The sequence below is a fragment of the Pseudoliparis swirei genome, unplaced genomic scaffold (genome assembly GCF_029220125.1).
Source record: "Pseudoliparis swirei isolate HS2019 ecotype Mariana Trench unplaced genomic scaffold, NWPU_hadal_v1 hadal_25, whole genome shotgun sequence".
NCBI classification, from domain to species: domain Eukaryota; kingdom Metazoa; phylum Chordata; class Actinopteri; order Perciformes; family Liparidae; genus Pseudoliparis; species Pseudoliparis swirei.
The window spans coordinates 1,128,289-1,140,788 of NW_026613261.1; the positions used below are offsets into that span (position 1 = coordinate 1,128,289).

Here is a 12,500-nt window from a genome sequence, read left to right on the forward strand (position 1 = left end):
CTGCTTGTGGAACCTTTAGTACCCGTCCTCTGCTTGTGGAACCTTTAGTACCCATCCTCTGCTTGTGGAACCTTTAGTACCCGTCCTCTGCTTGTGGAACCTTTAGTACCCGTCCTCTGCTTGTGGAACCTTTAGTACCCGTCCTCTGCTTGTGGAACCTTTAGTACCCGTCCTCTGCTTGTGGAACCTTTAGGACCCGTCCTCTGCTTGTGGAACCTTTAGGACCCGTCCTCAGCTTGTGGAACCTTTAGTACCCGTCCTCTGCTTGTGGAACCTTTAGGACCCGTCCTCAGCTTGTGGAACCTTTAGTACCTGTCCTCTGCTTGTGGAACCTTTAGGACCCGTCCTCTGCTTGTGGAACCTTTAGGACCCGTCCTCAGCTTGTGGAACCTTTAGTACCTGTCCTCTGCTTGTGGAACCTTTAGTACCCGTCCTCTGCTTGTGGAACCTTTAGGACCCGTCCTCAGCTTGTGGAACCTTTAGTACCTGTCCTCTGCTTGCTGAACCTTTAGTACCCGTCCTCAGCTTGTGGAACCTTTAGTACCCGTCCTCTGCTTGTGGAACCTTTAGTACCCGTCCTCTGCTTGTGGAACCGTTAGTACCCATCCTCTGCTTGTGGAACCTTTAGTACCCGTCCTCTGCTTGTGGAACCGTTAATACCCGTCCTCAGCTTGTGGAACCTTTAGTACCCGTCCTCTGCTTGTGGAACCTTTAGTACCCGTCCTCTGCTTGTGGAACCTTTAGTACCCGTCCTCTGCTTGTGGAACCTTTAGTACCCGTCCTCAGCTTGTGGAACCGTTAGTACCCGTCCTCTGCTTGTGGAACTTTTAGTACCCGTCCTCAGCTTGTGGAACCTTTAGGACCCGTCCTCTGGTTGTGGAACCTTTAGTACCTGTCCTCTGCTTGTGGAACCTTTAGTACCCGTCCTCAGCTTGTGGAACCGTTAGTACCCGTCCTCTGCTTGTGGAACCTTTAGTACCCGTCCTCTGCTTGTGGAACCGTTAGTACCCGTCCTCTGCTTGTGGAACCTTTAGTACCCGTCCTCAGCTTGTGGAACTGTTAGTACCCGTCCTCTGCTTGTGGAACCTTTAGTACCCGTCCTCTGCTTGTGGAACCGTTAGTACCCGTCCTCTGCTTGCTGAACCTTTAGTACCCGTCCTCAGCTTGTGGAACCTTTAGTACCTGTCCTCTGCTTGTGGAACCTTTAGGACCCGTCCTCAGCTTGTGGAACCTTTAGTACCTGTCCTCTGCTTGTGGAACCTTTAGGACCTGTCCTCTGCTTGTGGAACCTTTAGGACCCGTCCTCAGCTTGTGGAACCTTTAGTACCTGTCCTCTGCTTGTGGAACCTTTAGTACCCGTCCTCTGCTTGTGGAACCTTTAGGACCCGTCCTCAGCTTGTGGAACCTTTAGTACCTGTCCTCTGCTTGTGGAACCTTTAGTACCCGTCCTCTGCTTGTGGAACCTTTAGGACCCGTCCTCAGCTTGTGGAACCTTTAGTACCCATCCTCTGCTTGTGGAACCTTTAGTACCCGTCCTCTGCTTGTGGAACCTTTAGTACCCGTCCTCTGCTTGTGGAACCTTTAGGACCCATCCTCAGCTTGTGGAACCTTTAGTACCCATCCTCTGCTTGTGGAACCTTTAGTACCCATCCTCTGCTTGTGGAACCTTTAGTACCCATCCTCTGCTTGTGGAACCTTTAGGACCCGTCCTCTGCTTGTGGAACCTTTAGTACCCATCATCTGCTTGTGGAACCTTTAGTACCCGTCCTCAGCTTGTGGAACCGTTAGTACCCGTCCTCTGCTTGTGGAACCTTTAGTACCCGTCCTCAGCTTGTGGAACCGTTAGTACCCGTCCTCTGCTTGTGGAACTTTTAGTACCCGTCCTCAGCTTGTGGAACCTTTAGTACCCGTCCTCAGCTTGTGGAACCGTTAGTGCCCGTCCTCTGCTTGTGGAACCTTTAGTACCTGTCCTCTGCTTGTGGAACCTTTAGTACCCGTCCTCTGCTTGTGGAACCTTTAGTACCCGTCCTCTGCTTGTGGAACCGTTAGTACCCGTCCTCTGCTTGTGGAACCTTTAGTACCGTCCTCAGCTTGTGGAACTGTTAGTACCCGTCCTCTGCTTGTGGAACCTTTAGTACCCGTCCTCTGCTTGTGGAACCGTTAGTACCCGTCCTCTGCTTGCTGAACCTTTAGTACCCGTCCTCAGCTTGTGGAACCTTTAGTACCCGTCCTCTGCTTGTGGAACCTTTAGTACCCGTCCTCTGCTTGTGGAACCGTTAGTACCCATCCTCTGCTTGTGGAACCTTTAGTACCCGTCCTCTGCTTGTGGAACCGTTAATACCCGTCCTCAGCTTGTGGAACCTTTAGTACCCGTCCTCTGCTTGTGGAACCTTTAGTACCCGTCCTCTGCTTGTGGAACCGTTAGTACCCGTCCTCAGCTTGTGGAACCGTTAGTACCCGTCCTCTGCTTGTGGAACCGTTAGTACCCGTCCTCTGCTTGTGGAACCTTTAGTACCCGTCCTCTGCTTGTGGAACCGTTAGTACCCGACCTCTGCTTGTGGAACCTTTAGTACCCGTCCTCTGCTTGTGGAACCTTTAGTACCCGTCCTCTGCTTGCTGAACCTTTAGTACCCGTCCTCTGCTTGTGGAAACTTTAGTACCCGTCCTCTGCTTGTGGAACCTTTAGTACCCATCCTCTGCTTGTGGAACCTTTAGTACCCGTCCTCTGCTTGTGGAACCGTTAGTACCCGTCCTCAGCTTGTGGAACCTTTAGTACCCGTCCTCTGCTTGTGGAATCTTTAGTACCCATCCTCTGCTTGTGGAACTGTTAGTACCCGTCCTCAGCTTGTGGAACCGTTAGTACCCGTCCTCTGCTTGTGGAACCGTTAGTACCCGTCCTCTGCTTGTGGAACCTTTAGTACCCGTCCTCAGCTTGTGGAACCGTTAGTACCCGTCCTCTGCTTGTGGAACCTTTAGTACCCGTCCTCAGCTTGTGGAACCTTTAGTACCCGTCCTCTGCTTGTGGAACCTTTAGTACCTGTCCTCTGCTTGTGGAACCTTTAGTACCCGTCCTCTGCTTGTGGAACTTTTAGTACCCGTCCTCAGCTTGTGGAACCTTTAGTACCCGTCCTCAGCTTGTGGAACCGTTAGTGCCCGTCCTCTGCTTGTGGAACCTTTAGTACCTGTCCTCTGCTTGTGGAACCTTTAGTACCCGTCCTCTGCTTGTGGAACCTTTAGTACCCGTCCTCTGCTTGTGGAACCGTTAGTACCCGTCCTCTGCTTGTGGAACCTTTAGTACCCGTCCTCAGCTTGTGGAACCGTTAGTACCCGTCCTCTGCTTGTGGAACCTTTAGTACCCGTCCTCTGCTTGTGGAACCGTTAGTACCCGTCCTCTGCTTGTGGAACCTTTAGTACCCGCCTCTGCTTGTGGAACCTTTAGTACCCGTCCTCTGCTTGTGGAACCTTTAGTACCCGTCCTCTGCTTGTGGAACCTTTAGTACCCGTCCTCTGCTTGTGGAACCTTTAGTACCCATCCTCTGCTTGTGGAACCTTTAGTACCCGTCCTCTGCTTGTGGAACCGTTAGTACCCGTCCTCAGCTTGTGGAACCTTTAGTACCCGTCCTCTGCTTGTGGAACCTTTAGTACCCGTCCTCTGCTTGTGGAACCGTTAGTACCCGTCCTCAGCTTGTGGAACCGTTAGTACCCGTCCTCTGCTTGTGGAACCGTTAGTACCCGTCCTCTGCTTGTGGAACCTTTAGTACCCGTCCTCTGCTTGTGGAACCGTTAGTACCCGACCTCTGCTTGTGGAACCTTTAGTACCCGTCCTCTGCTTGTGGAACCTTTAGTACCCGTCCTCTGCTTGCTGAACCTTTAGTACCCGTCCTCAGCTTGTGGAACCTTTAGTACCCGTCCTCTGCTTGTGGAACCTTTAGTACCCATCCTCTGCTTGTGGAACCTTTAGTACCCGTCCTCTGCTTGTGGAACCGTTAGTACCCGTCCTCTGCTTGTGGAACCTTTAGTACCCGTCCTCTGCTTGTGGAACCTTTAGTACCCATCCTCTGCTTGTGGAACCTTTAGTACCCGTCCTCTGCTTGTGGAACCTTTAGTACCCGTCCTCTGCTTGTGGAACCTTTAGTACCGTCCTCTGCTTGTGGAACCTTTAGTACCCGTCCTCTGCTTGTGGAACCTTTAGTACCCGTCCTCTGCTTGTGGAACCTTTAGTACCGTCCTCTGCTTGTGGAACCTTTAGTACCCGTCCTCTGCTTGTGGAACCTTTAGTACCCGTCCTCTGCTTGTGGAACCTTTAGTACCCGTCCTCTGCTTGTGGAACCTTTAGTACCCGTCCTCTGCTTGTGGAACCTTTAGTACCCATCCTCTGCTTGTGGAACCTTTAGTACCCGTCCTCTGCTTGTGGAACCTTTAGTACCCGTCCTCTGCTTGTGGAACCTTTAGTACCCGTCCTCTGCTTGTGGAACCTTTAGTACCGTCCTCTGCTTGTGGAACCTTTAGTACCCGTCCTCTGCTTGTGGAACCGTTAGTACCCGTCCTCTGCTTGTGGAACCTTTAGTACCCGTCCTCTGCTTGTGGAACCTTTAGTACCCGTCCTCTGCTTGTGGAACCTTTAGTACCCGTCCTCTGCTTGTGGAACCTTTAGTACCCATCCTCTGCTTGTGGAACCTTTAGTACCCGTCCTCTGCTTGTGGAACCTTTAGTACCCGTCCTCTGCTTGTGGAACCTTTAGTACCCGTCCTCTGCTTGTGGAACCTTTAGTACCGTCCTCTGCTTGTGGAACCTTTAGTACCCGTCCTCTGCTTGTGGAACCTTTAGTACCCGTCCTCTGCTTGTGGAACCTTTAGTACCCGTCCTCTGCTTGTGGAACCTTTAGTACCCGTCCTCTGCTTGTGGAACCTTTAGTACCCGTCCTCTGCTTGTGGAACCTTTAGTACCCGTCCTCTGCTTGTGGAACCTTTAGTACCCGTCCTCTGCTTGTGGAACCTTTAGTACCCGTCCTCTGCTTGTGGAACCTTTAGTACCCGTCCTCTGCTTGTGGAACCTTTAGTACCCGTCCTCTGCTTGTGGAACCTTTAGTACCCGTCCTCTGCTTGTGGAACCTTTAGTACCCATCCTCTGCTTGTGGAACCTTTAGTACCCGTCCTCTGCTTGTGGAACCTTTAGTACCCGTCCTCTGCTTGTGGAACCTTAGTACCCGTCCTCTGCTTGTGGAACCTTTAGTACCCGTCCTCTGCTTGTGGAACCTTTAGTACCCGTCCTCTGCTTGTGGAACCTTTAGTACCCGTCCTCTGCTTGTGGAACCGTTAGTACCGTCCTCTGCTTGTGGAACCTTTAGTACCCGTCCTCTGCTTGTGGAACCTTTAGTACCCGTCCTCTGCTTGTGGAACCTTTAGTACCCGTCCTCTGCTTGTGGAACCTTTAGTACCCGTCCTCTGCTTGTGGAACCTTTAGTACCCGTCCTCTGCTTGTGGAACCTTTAGTACCTGTCCTCTGCTTGTGGAACCTTTAGTACCCGTCCTCTGCTTGTGGAACCTTTAGGACCCGTCCTCAGCTTGTGGAACCTTTAGTACCTGTCCTCTGCTTGTGGAACCTTTAGTACCCGTCCTCTGCTTGTGGAACCTTTAGTACCCGTCCTCTGCTTGTGGAACCGTTAGTACCCGTCCTCTGCTTGTGGAACCTTTAGTACCCGTCCTCTGCTTGTGGAACCTTTAGTACCCGTCCTCTGCTTGTGGAACCTTTAGTACCCGTCCTCTGCTTGTGGAACCTTTAGTACCCGTCCTCTGCTTGTGGAACCGTTAGTACCCGTCCTCTGCTTGTGGAACCGTTAGTACCCGTCCTCTGCTTGTGGAACCTTTAGTACCCGTCCTCTGCTTGTGGAACCTTTAGTACCCGTCCTCTGCTTGTGGAACCTTTAGTACCCGTCCTCTGCTTGTGGAACCGTTAGTACCCGTCCTCTGCTTGTGGAACCTTTAGTACCCGTCCTCTGCTTGTGGAACCTTTAGTACCCATCCTCTGCTTGTGGAACCTTTAGTACCGTCCTCTGCTTGTGGAACCTTTAGTACCCGTCCTCTGCTTGTGGAACCGTTAGTACCCGTCCTCTGCTTGTGGAACCTTTAGTACCCGTCCTCTGCTTGTGGAACCTTTAGTACCCGTCCTCTGCTTGTGGAACCTTTAGGACCCGTCCTCTGATTGTGGAACCTTTAGTACCGTCCTCTGCTTGTGGAACCGTTAGTACCCGTCCTCTGCTTGTGGAACCGTTAGTACCCGTCCTCTGCTTGTGGAACCTTTAGTACCGTCCTCTGCTTGTGGAACCTTTAGTACCCGTCCTCTGCTTGTGGAACCTTTAGTACCCGTCCTCTGCTTGTGGAACCTTTAGTACCCATCCTCTGCTTGTGGAACCGTTAGTACCGTACTCTGCTTGTGGAACCTTTAGAACCCGTCCTCTGCTTGTGGAACCTTTAGTACCCGTCCTCTGCTTGTGGAACCTTTAGTACCCGTCCTCTGCTTGTGGAACCTTTAGTACCCGTCCTCTGCTTGTGGAACCTTTAGTACCCGTCCTCTGCTTGTGGAACCTTTAGTACCCGTCCTCTGCTTGTGGAACCTTTAGTACCCGTCCTCTGCTTGTGGAACCTTAGTACCCGTCCTCTGCTTGTGGAACCGTTAGTACCCGTACTCTGCTTGTGGAACCTTTAGAACCCGTCCTCTGCTTGTGGAACCTTTAGTACCCGTCCTCTGCTTGTGGAACCTTTAGTACCCGTCCTCTGCTTGTGGAACCTTTAGTACCCGTCCTCTGCTTGTGGAACCTTTAGTACCCGTCCTCTGCTTGTGGAACCGTTAGTACCCGTCCTCTGCTTGTGGAACCGTTAGTACCCGTCCTCTGCTTGTGGAACCTTTAGTACCCGTCCTCTGCTTGTGGAACCGTTAGTACCCGTCCTCTGCTTGTGGAACCGTTAGTACCTGTCCTCTGCTTGTGGAACCTTTAGTACCCGTCCTCTGCTTGTGGAACCGTTAGTACCCGTCCTCTGCTTGTGGAACCGTTAGTACCCGTCCTCTGCTTGTGGAACCGTTAGTACCCGTCCTCTGCTTGTGGAACCTTTAGTACCCGTCCTCTGCTTGTGGAACCGTTAGTACCCGTCCTCTGCTTGTGGAACCGTTAGTACCCGTCCTCTGCTTGTGGAACCTTTAGTACCCGTCCTCTGCTTGTGGAACCTTTAGTACCCGTCCTCTGCTTGTGGAACCGTTAGTACCCGTCCTCAGCTTGTGGAACCTTTAGTACCCGTCCTCTGCTTGTGGAACCGTTAGTACCCGTCCTCTGCTTGTGGAACCGTTAGTACCCGTCCTCTGCTTGTGGAACCGTTAGTACCCGTGGACTCACGTTCTGCTTGGCCGCCATGTTGTCGAAGGGCAGCTCGGGGTCCCAGGACGCCTCGTTGAAGGTGGCGCTGCTCGCGCGGCGCTCCGCCGTGCCGGACGCGTCCTTGGCGATGTCCTCCGGCAGGCTGAGCGCGCTCTCCTCCTCCGGCTGCCGGATCAGGAACGTCTCGATGTTGTGGCGGCGCAGGAAGTCGTTGCGGTCCTTGCCGTGGCCCTCCTCCACCTCGTAGGCGCCGTTCAGGCAGTCCAGAGCCGCTTTGGAGATGTGGATCCTCCTGGAGCGGAGACACCGGGCATGTGCTATCATCTGTGGCCACCAGGGGGCGGCAGAGCTCACAACGTACAGAAACAACGACTTCAGGCCGACTTATGATCGATGTCCAACTTTAAAAACGGAGTATTTATCATTTATGACCTCAACGACAACAACAACATTCAGGGGACAGAGGGGAGGAGCTACCCAGAGGGGAGGAGCTACCCAGAGAAGAGGAGCTACACAAAGGGGAGGAGCTACTCATAAGGGAGGAGCTACCAGAGTGGAGGAGCTACCTGAAGGGGAGGAGCTACCCATAAGGGAGGAGATACCCAGAGGGGAGTAGCTACTCATAGAGGAGGAGCTACACAAATGGGAGGAGCTACTAATAAGGGAGGAGCTACCAGAGTGGAGGAGCTACCCATAAGGGAGGAGCTACCCGAAGGGGAGGAGCTACCCATAAGGGAGGAGCTACCCAGAGAGGATCTACCCAGTGTCAGACGTCCGTCTCCTGTGGCCTCCGTCCAGGTTATGTAATCAGAGGTCGGCCGAGGTCGGCGGCCCGTGTTACAGCCGGCCGCCAGAGAACTAATCCCTACAGTGAGGTGACTGACCTTGAACGGTGAAGTCCATTCTGAGGTTAATGTGTCATTTGTGATGCTGGGCCACAGAAATAAAATAAAGAAGGTGATGCTTTGACCTTGAATATGACGATGGGGTCGTGACCTTGAATAGTGAATGTATGACTTTAACGTGGCAGATGGGGCGCTTTGACCTTGAAAGATGAAGGTGAATCAATGACCTTGGGTAATGAAGATGAAGCATTGGCCCTGAATAGTGACGATGGGGTCGTGACCTTGAATGGTGAAGGTATCACTTTGACCTTGCAGATGGGTCTTTGACCCTGAATAGCGACGGTGGTGCTTTGACCTTGACTCGTGAAGTGTTGACCCCCCCCCCTCACCCTGGGATACCCCCCGACTCCAGCTTGTTGGCGATGTCCACGTCCCAGGACCAGACGTCAAACTGCCACTTCCTGAGGCCGAGCACGCCGCACAGCACGGAGCCCGAGTGGATCCCGATGCGCATGTCGATGTCGTGTTTGGTGCGTGACCTCACGTACCTGAGGGGAAAGGGGCGGAGCCACAAGAAGAGACGTTCAGACACACCTTCAGTGTGAGGCTCAGGGGCACCCGGGCAACGGGCTGAACCAGCAACCTGCTTCCTCATGACGTTAACGCTGCGATCGTCACAATGAGGGGTGATGAGGTCATTAAAATGCATCTTTACATCGATAGAGTACATTTGATGAGGAGCGTTGTTTCCTCATTCCATACATGTATTACCCCGCCACAATAAGAGCAGAAGGAGCCGTCACGCCCCCTCCGCCTCATTTCACGCTCCATCAAAAAAGAATGGAGGTGAAAGGCATGCTGGGACTTTTTTTTTTGACAGGTGCTTAAAGTGTCACCTCGAGGCCCGCGGCAATGACGATGGCGATGATACTTAATGGAGGTCATCGCCTCCCTGTGGAGGTCAGAGGTCAGCCATGTCCTGGCAGCTTGATATATTACAATAAGGAAATAACGTTTAAAATAATAAAAATGTAGATCATATGCATGTATCTTAAAATGTAAACATAATTTAATTTAATTGATGCTAACAATTTTTTTATATTGTAGTCATTTAAAAACGATTATATAATAGTAATTGAATGGGTGTGAATGGCAGTGGTAATACATGTATTAATAAATGTAATAAACACAAAGTGGTGATGACGTGGATCATATCCATGTATCTTAACATGTCAATTAAATTATACTAAATTAAATTATACTAATTTAATTTAATTATACTAATTTAATTTAAATTATATTATTCATTTAATTTAAACTATACAATTAATTTAATTATAGTAATTTAATTTAATGGGTGTGAATGGTTGACATGCAGTGGTAATAAATGTATTACAATAAGGAAATAACGTACAAAAATAATAACATGGATCGTATCCATGCATCTTATCGTCTCCAATAAGTAAAAGGCTCTTATTTTGAAGGAGGCCATTTGTTTCATTCAGCTTGAAGCCGAATAGAAAGCCCCCCCTCCCCCCCCTCCAGACTCCAGGGCTGTGAGAAGTGTTTTTGAGGAGCATGATGATGATGTTGAAGATGATGATGATGATGGTGATGATGATGAGCCACCTGATGGTCTTGATCATGCTGAGGCCCATCTCCACGCAGCAGTGGGCGTGGTCCTGCCGCGGCTCCGGGAGGCCGGACACGCAGTAGTAGCAGTCCCCCAGGATCTTGATCCGGAGGCAGTGGTTCTCCTGGGAGGAGGAGGAGGAGGAGGAGGAGGAGAACATTGTTAGTCCTCTAAACATTAATTTATCAAATATTATTAAAATATTTTTATTTTTGTGGATTTTAAAGAAAACATTTAGGGGGCGGATACACATTTCGATTATTAACCCTTTAAACGGGAGAGAAAAATCTGAAATTAAATACGTGATATGTGGAAAATAGAAAAACTGAAAAGTGGCAATAAAAAATAAAGAAAAGATTAAAACTGGATCATAATCTTTATTCAGCTTTAAGAGGCCACGCCTCCTCACATTAAACATGACTTATCACAATGTAAATCCTAAATGAGAGCGCGATGCTCGGCCAGGAAGTATGTCGTCACTCTGTTGAGAGGCTGTCATCTCAGGGACTGGAGCTCACTTTTATTTGACTTTAAAATGCATCAATTTAACTTAAAGTAGAGTTTAGATTCAAATTCTGTCAAATCTAAACAAAACCAACAACCAATAAATAAATAAATAAATACCTGATAGACCATGTGATGCCATGCAATGCCAATGGAAGCACTTTATTTCTCAGAGTTATGACCTTTTAATTCTTAATTCATAAAAATAAAAAAAACATAGAGAAAATAAAAGCATGCAACTGAAATAATTCAAAAAAAAGTAGAAAATTCTTCCGTTGACTCTGTCGTCACGTGGGATGAAGTGTTGTTGACGTTTTTACGTAAACAAACGTAAACAACAACAGGCTGACGTCCATATGGAACAACATGCTCTGGACGCATGACGAGTCGATGCATTTAAAGAGACAGTGACGTCCACACGAACGATACACCCGGGACATCGCCGACAGGTGATGAGGTCCACGAGTCAACGATACCAGTCGTGACTCACGTGCGCGAGGCGGTCGAATCGGGCGAACAACTCGTTGAGCATGCGGACGAGTTCCTGCGCCGACAGCGTGGTGGAGAGGTTCGTGAAGCCTTTGACGTCTGCGAAAAGAATGCTGAATAAAACACGGAAGAGTCACTTTGGTATCCAGATCCATCTCTTCACAAAACCACTTAGACATCCACAGGGCACTACTTCTTTAAGATAACCCTCCACAGGGCACTACTTCTTTAAGATAACCCTCCACAGGGCACTACTTCTTTAAGATAACCCTCCACAGGGCACTACTTCTTCAAACCCTCCACAAGGCACTACTTCTTTAAACCCTCCACACGGCACTACTTGTTGGGGGCCGTGTGGCCCCCGGGGGCCTCACCTGACGTTCTCGTAGCGGTGGATGTAGATCCGGTGGAACTGGTGCTGCAGGTGTTCGTCCTCGACATTCGTCATGTCGTTGATCATCTCTAAAACTACAAAACGAGGGAGGACCGATAACACCAGCCTCTCCTGGGGGGGGGGGGGGGGGGTCAGAGGAGAACATTGTTAGTCCTCTTAACATTAATTTATTAAATATTATGACAATATTTTTATTTTTTGGGGTTTTAAAGAAAACATTTTGAAATATATAAAATATACACTTTTAGGCAGCAAAGTGACACTTTTACTAGTTTGTAATAAAATAAATTGCAAATATATAGATAAATATATAAATATATAAATTTATATATACATTTATATATTTATACACATATTTATTTATATATAAATACATTTATATATATTTATATATAAATATATTTATATACAGGACTGTCTCAGAAAATTAGAATATTGTGATAAAGTTCTTTATTTTCTGTAATGCAATTAAAAAAACAAAAATATCATGCATTCTGGATTCATTACAAATCAACTGAAATATTGCAAGCCTTTTATTCTTTTAATATTGCTGATTATGGCTTACAGCTTAAGAAAACTCTAAAATCCTATCTCATAAAATTTGAATATTTCCTCAGACCAAGTTAAAAAAAAGATTTATAACAGCAAAACAAAATCAAACATTTGAAAATGTGTTTCCAGGTGTTTCGAGTTAATTAGACGATTCAAGTGATTTGTTTAATACCCTACTAGTATACTTTTTCATGATATTCTAATATTTAGAGATAGGATATTTGAGTTTTCTTAAGCTGTAAGCCATAATCAGCAATATTAAAAGAATAAAAGGCTTGCAATATTTCAGTTGATTTCTAATGAATCCAGAATGCATGACATTTTTGTTTTTTTAATTGCATTACAGAAAATAAAGAACTTTATCACAATATTCTAATTTTCTGAGACAGTCCTGTATATATACATTTATATATATATACATTTATATATATAGATATATTTATATATCTATATATATTTATATATCTATATCTATATATTTATTTATATATTCATATATATATATTTATATATCTATATATTTATTTATATATTCATATATATTTATATATCTATATATATTTATATATCTATATATATATTTATATATCTATATCTATATATATATTTATAGTGCATTTCCTACATTAAACAGTGAATAAACTGATTTAGAGCAAAGAGGAATTAATGTTGTCCAACAGATTAAACATGAAGAGACGAATCATTCATCAGACG

At 47.6% G+C, this 12,500-nt stretch overlaps 1 protein-coding gene across 2 annotated transcripts in view; it reads right to left on the reverse strand.

The window, feature by feature from the left end:
* adcy8 (adenylate cyclase 8 (brain)) overlaps nt 1-12,500 on the reverse strand; it is a 53,206-nt gene that overhangs the window by 23,114 nt on the left and 17,592 nt on the right. For both annotated transcript variants that reach the window (XM_056410487.1, XM_056410486.1), the window contains 5 exons: nt 11,215-11,345; nt 10,842-10,953; nt 9,844-9,971; nt 8,604-8,762; nt 7,388-7,661 (listed from right to left, as the gene is read on the reverse strand). In XM_056410487.1, coding sequence (XP_056266462.1) covers nt 7,388-7,661; nt 8,604-8,762; nt 9,844-9,971; nt 10,842-10,953; nt 11,215-11,345 — 804 coding nt within the window. The remainder of the gene's footprint in view (nt 1-7,387; nt 7,662-8,603; nt 8,763-9,843; nt 9,972-10,841; nt 10,954-11,214; nt 11,346-12,500) is intronic.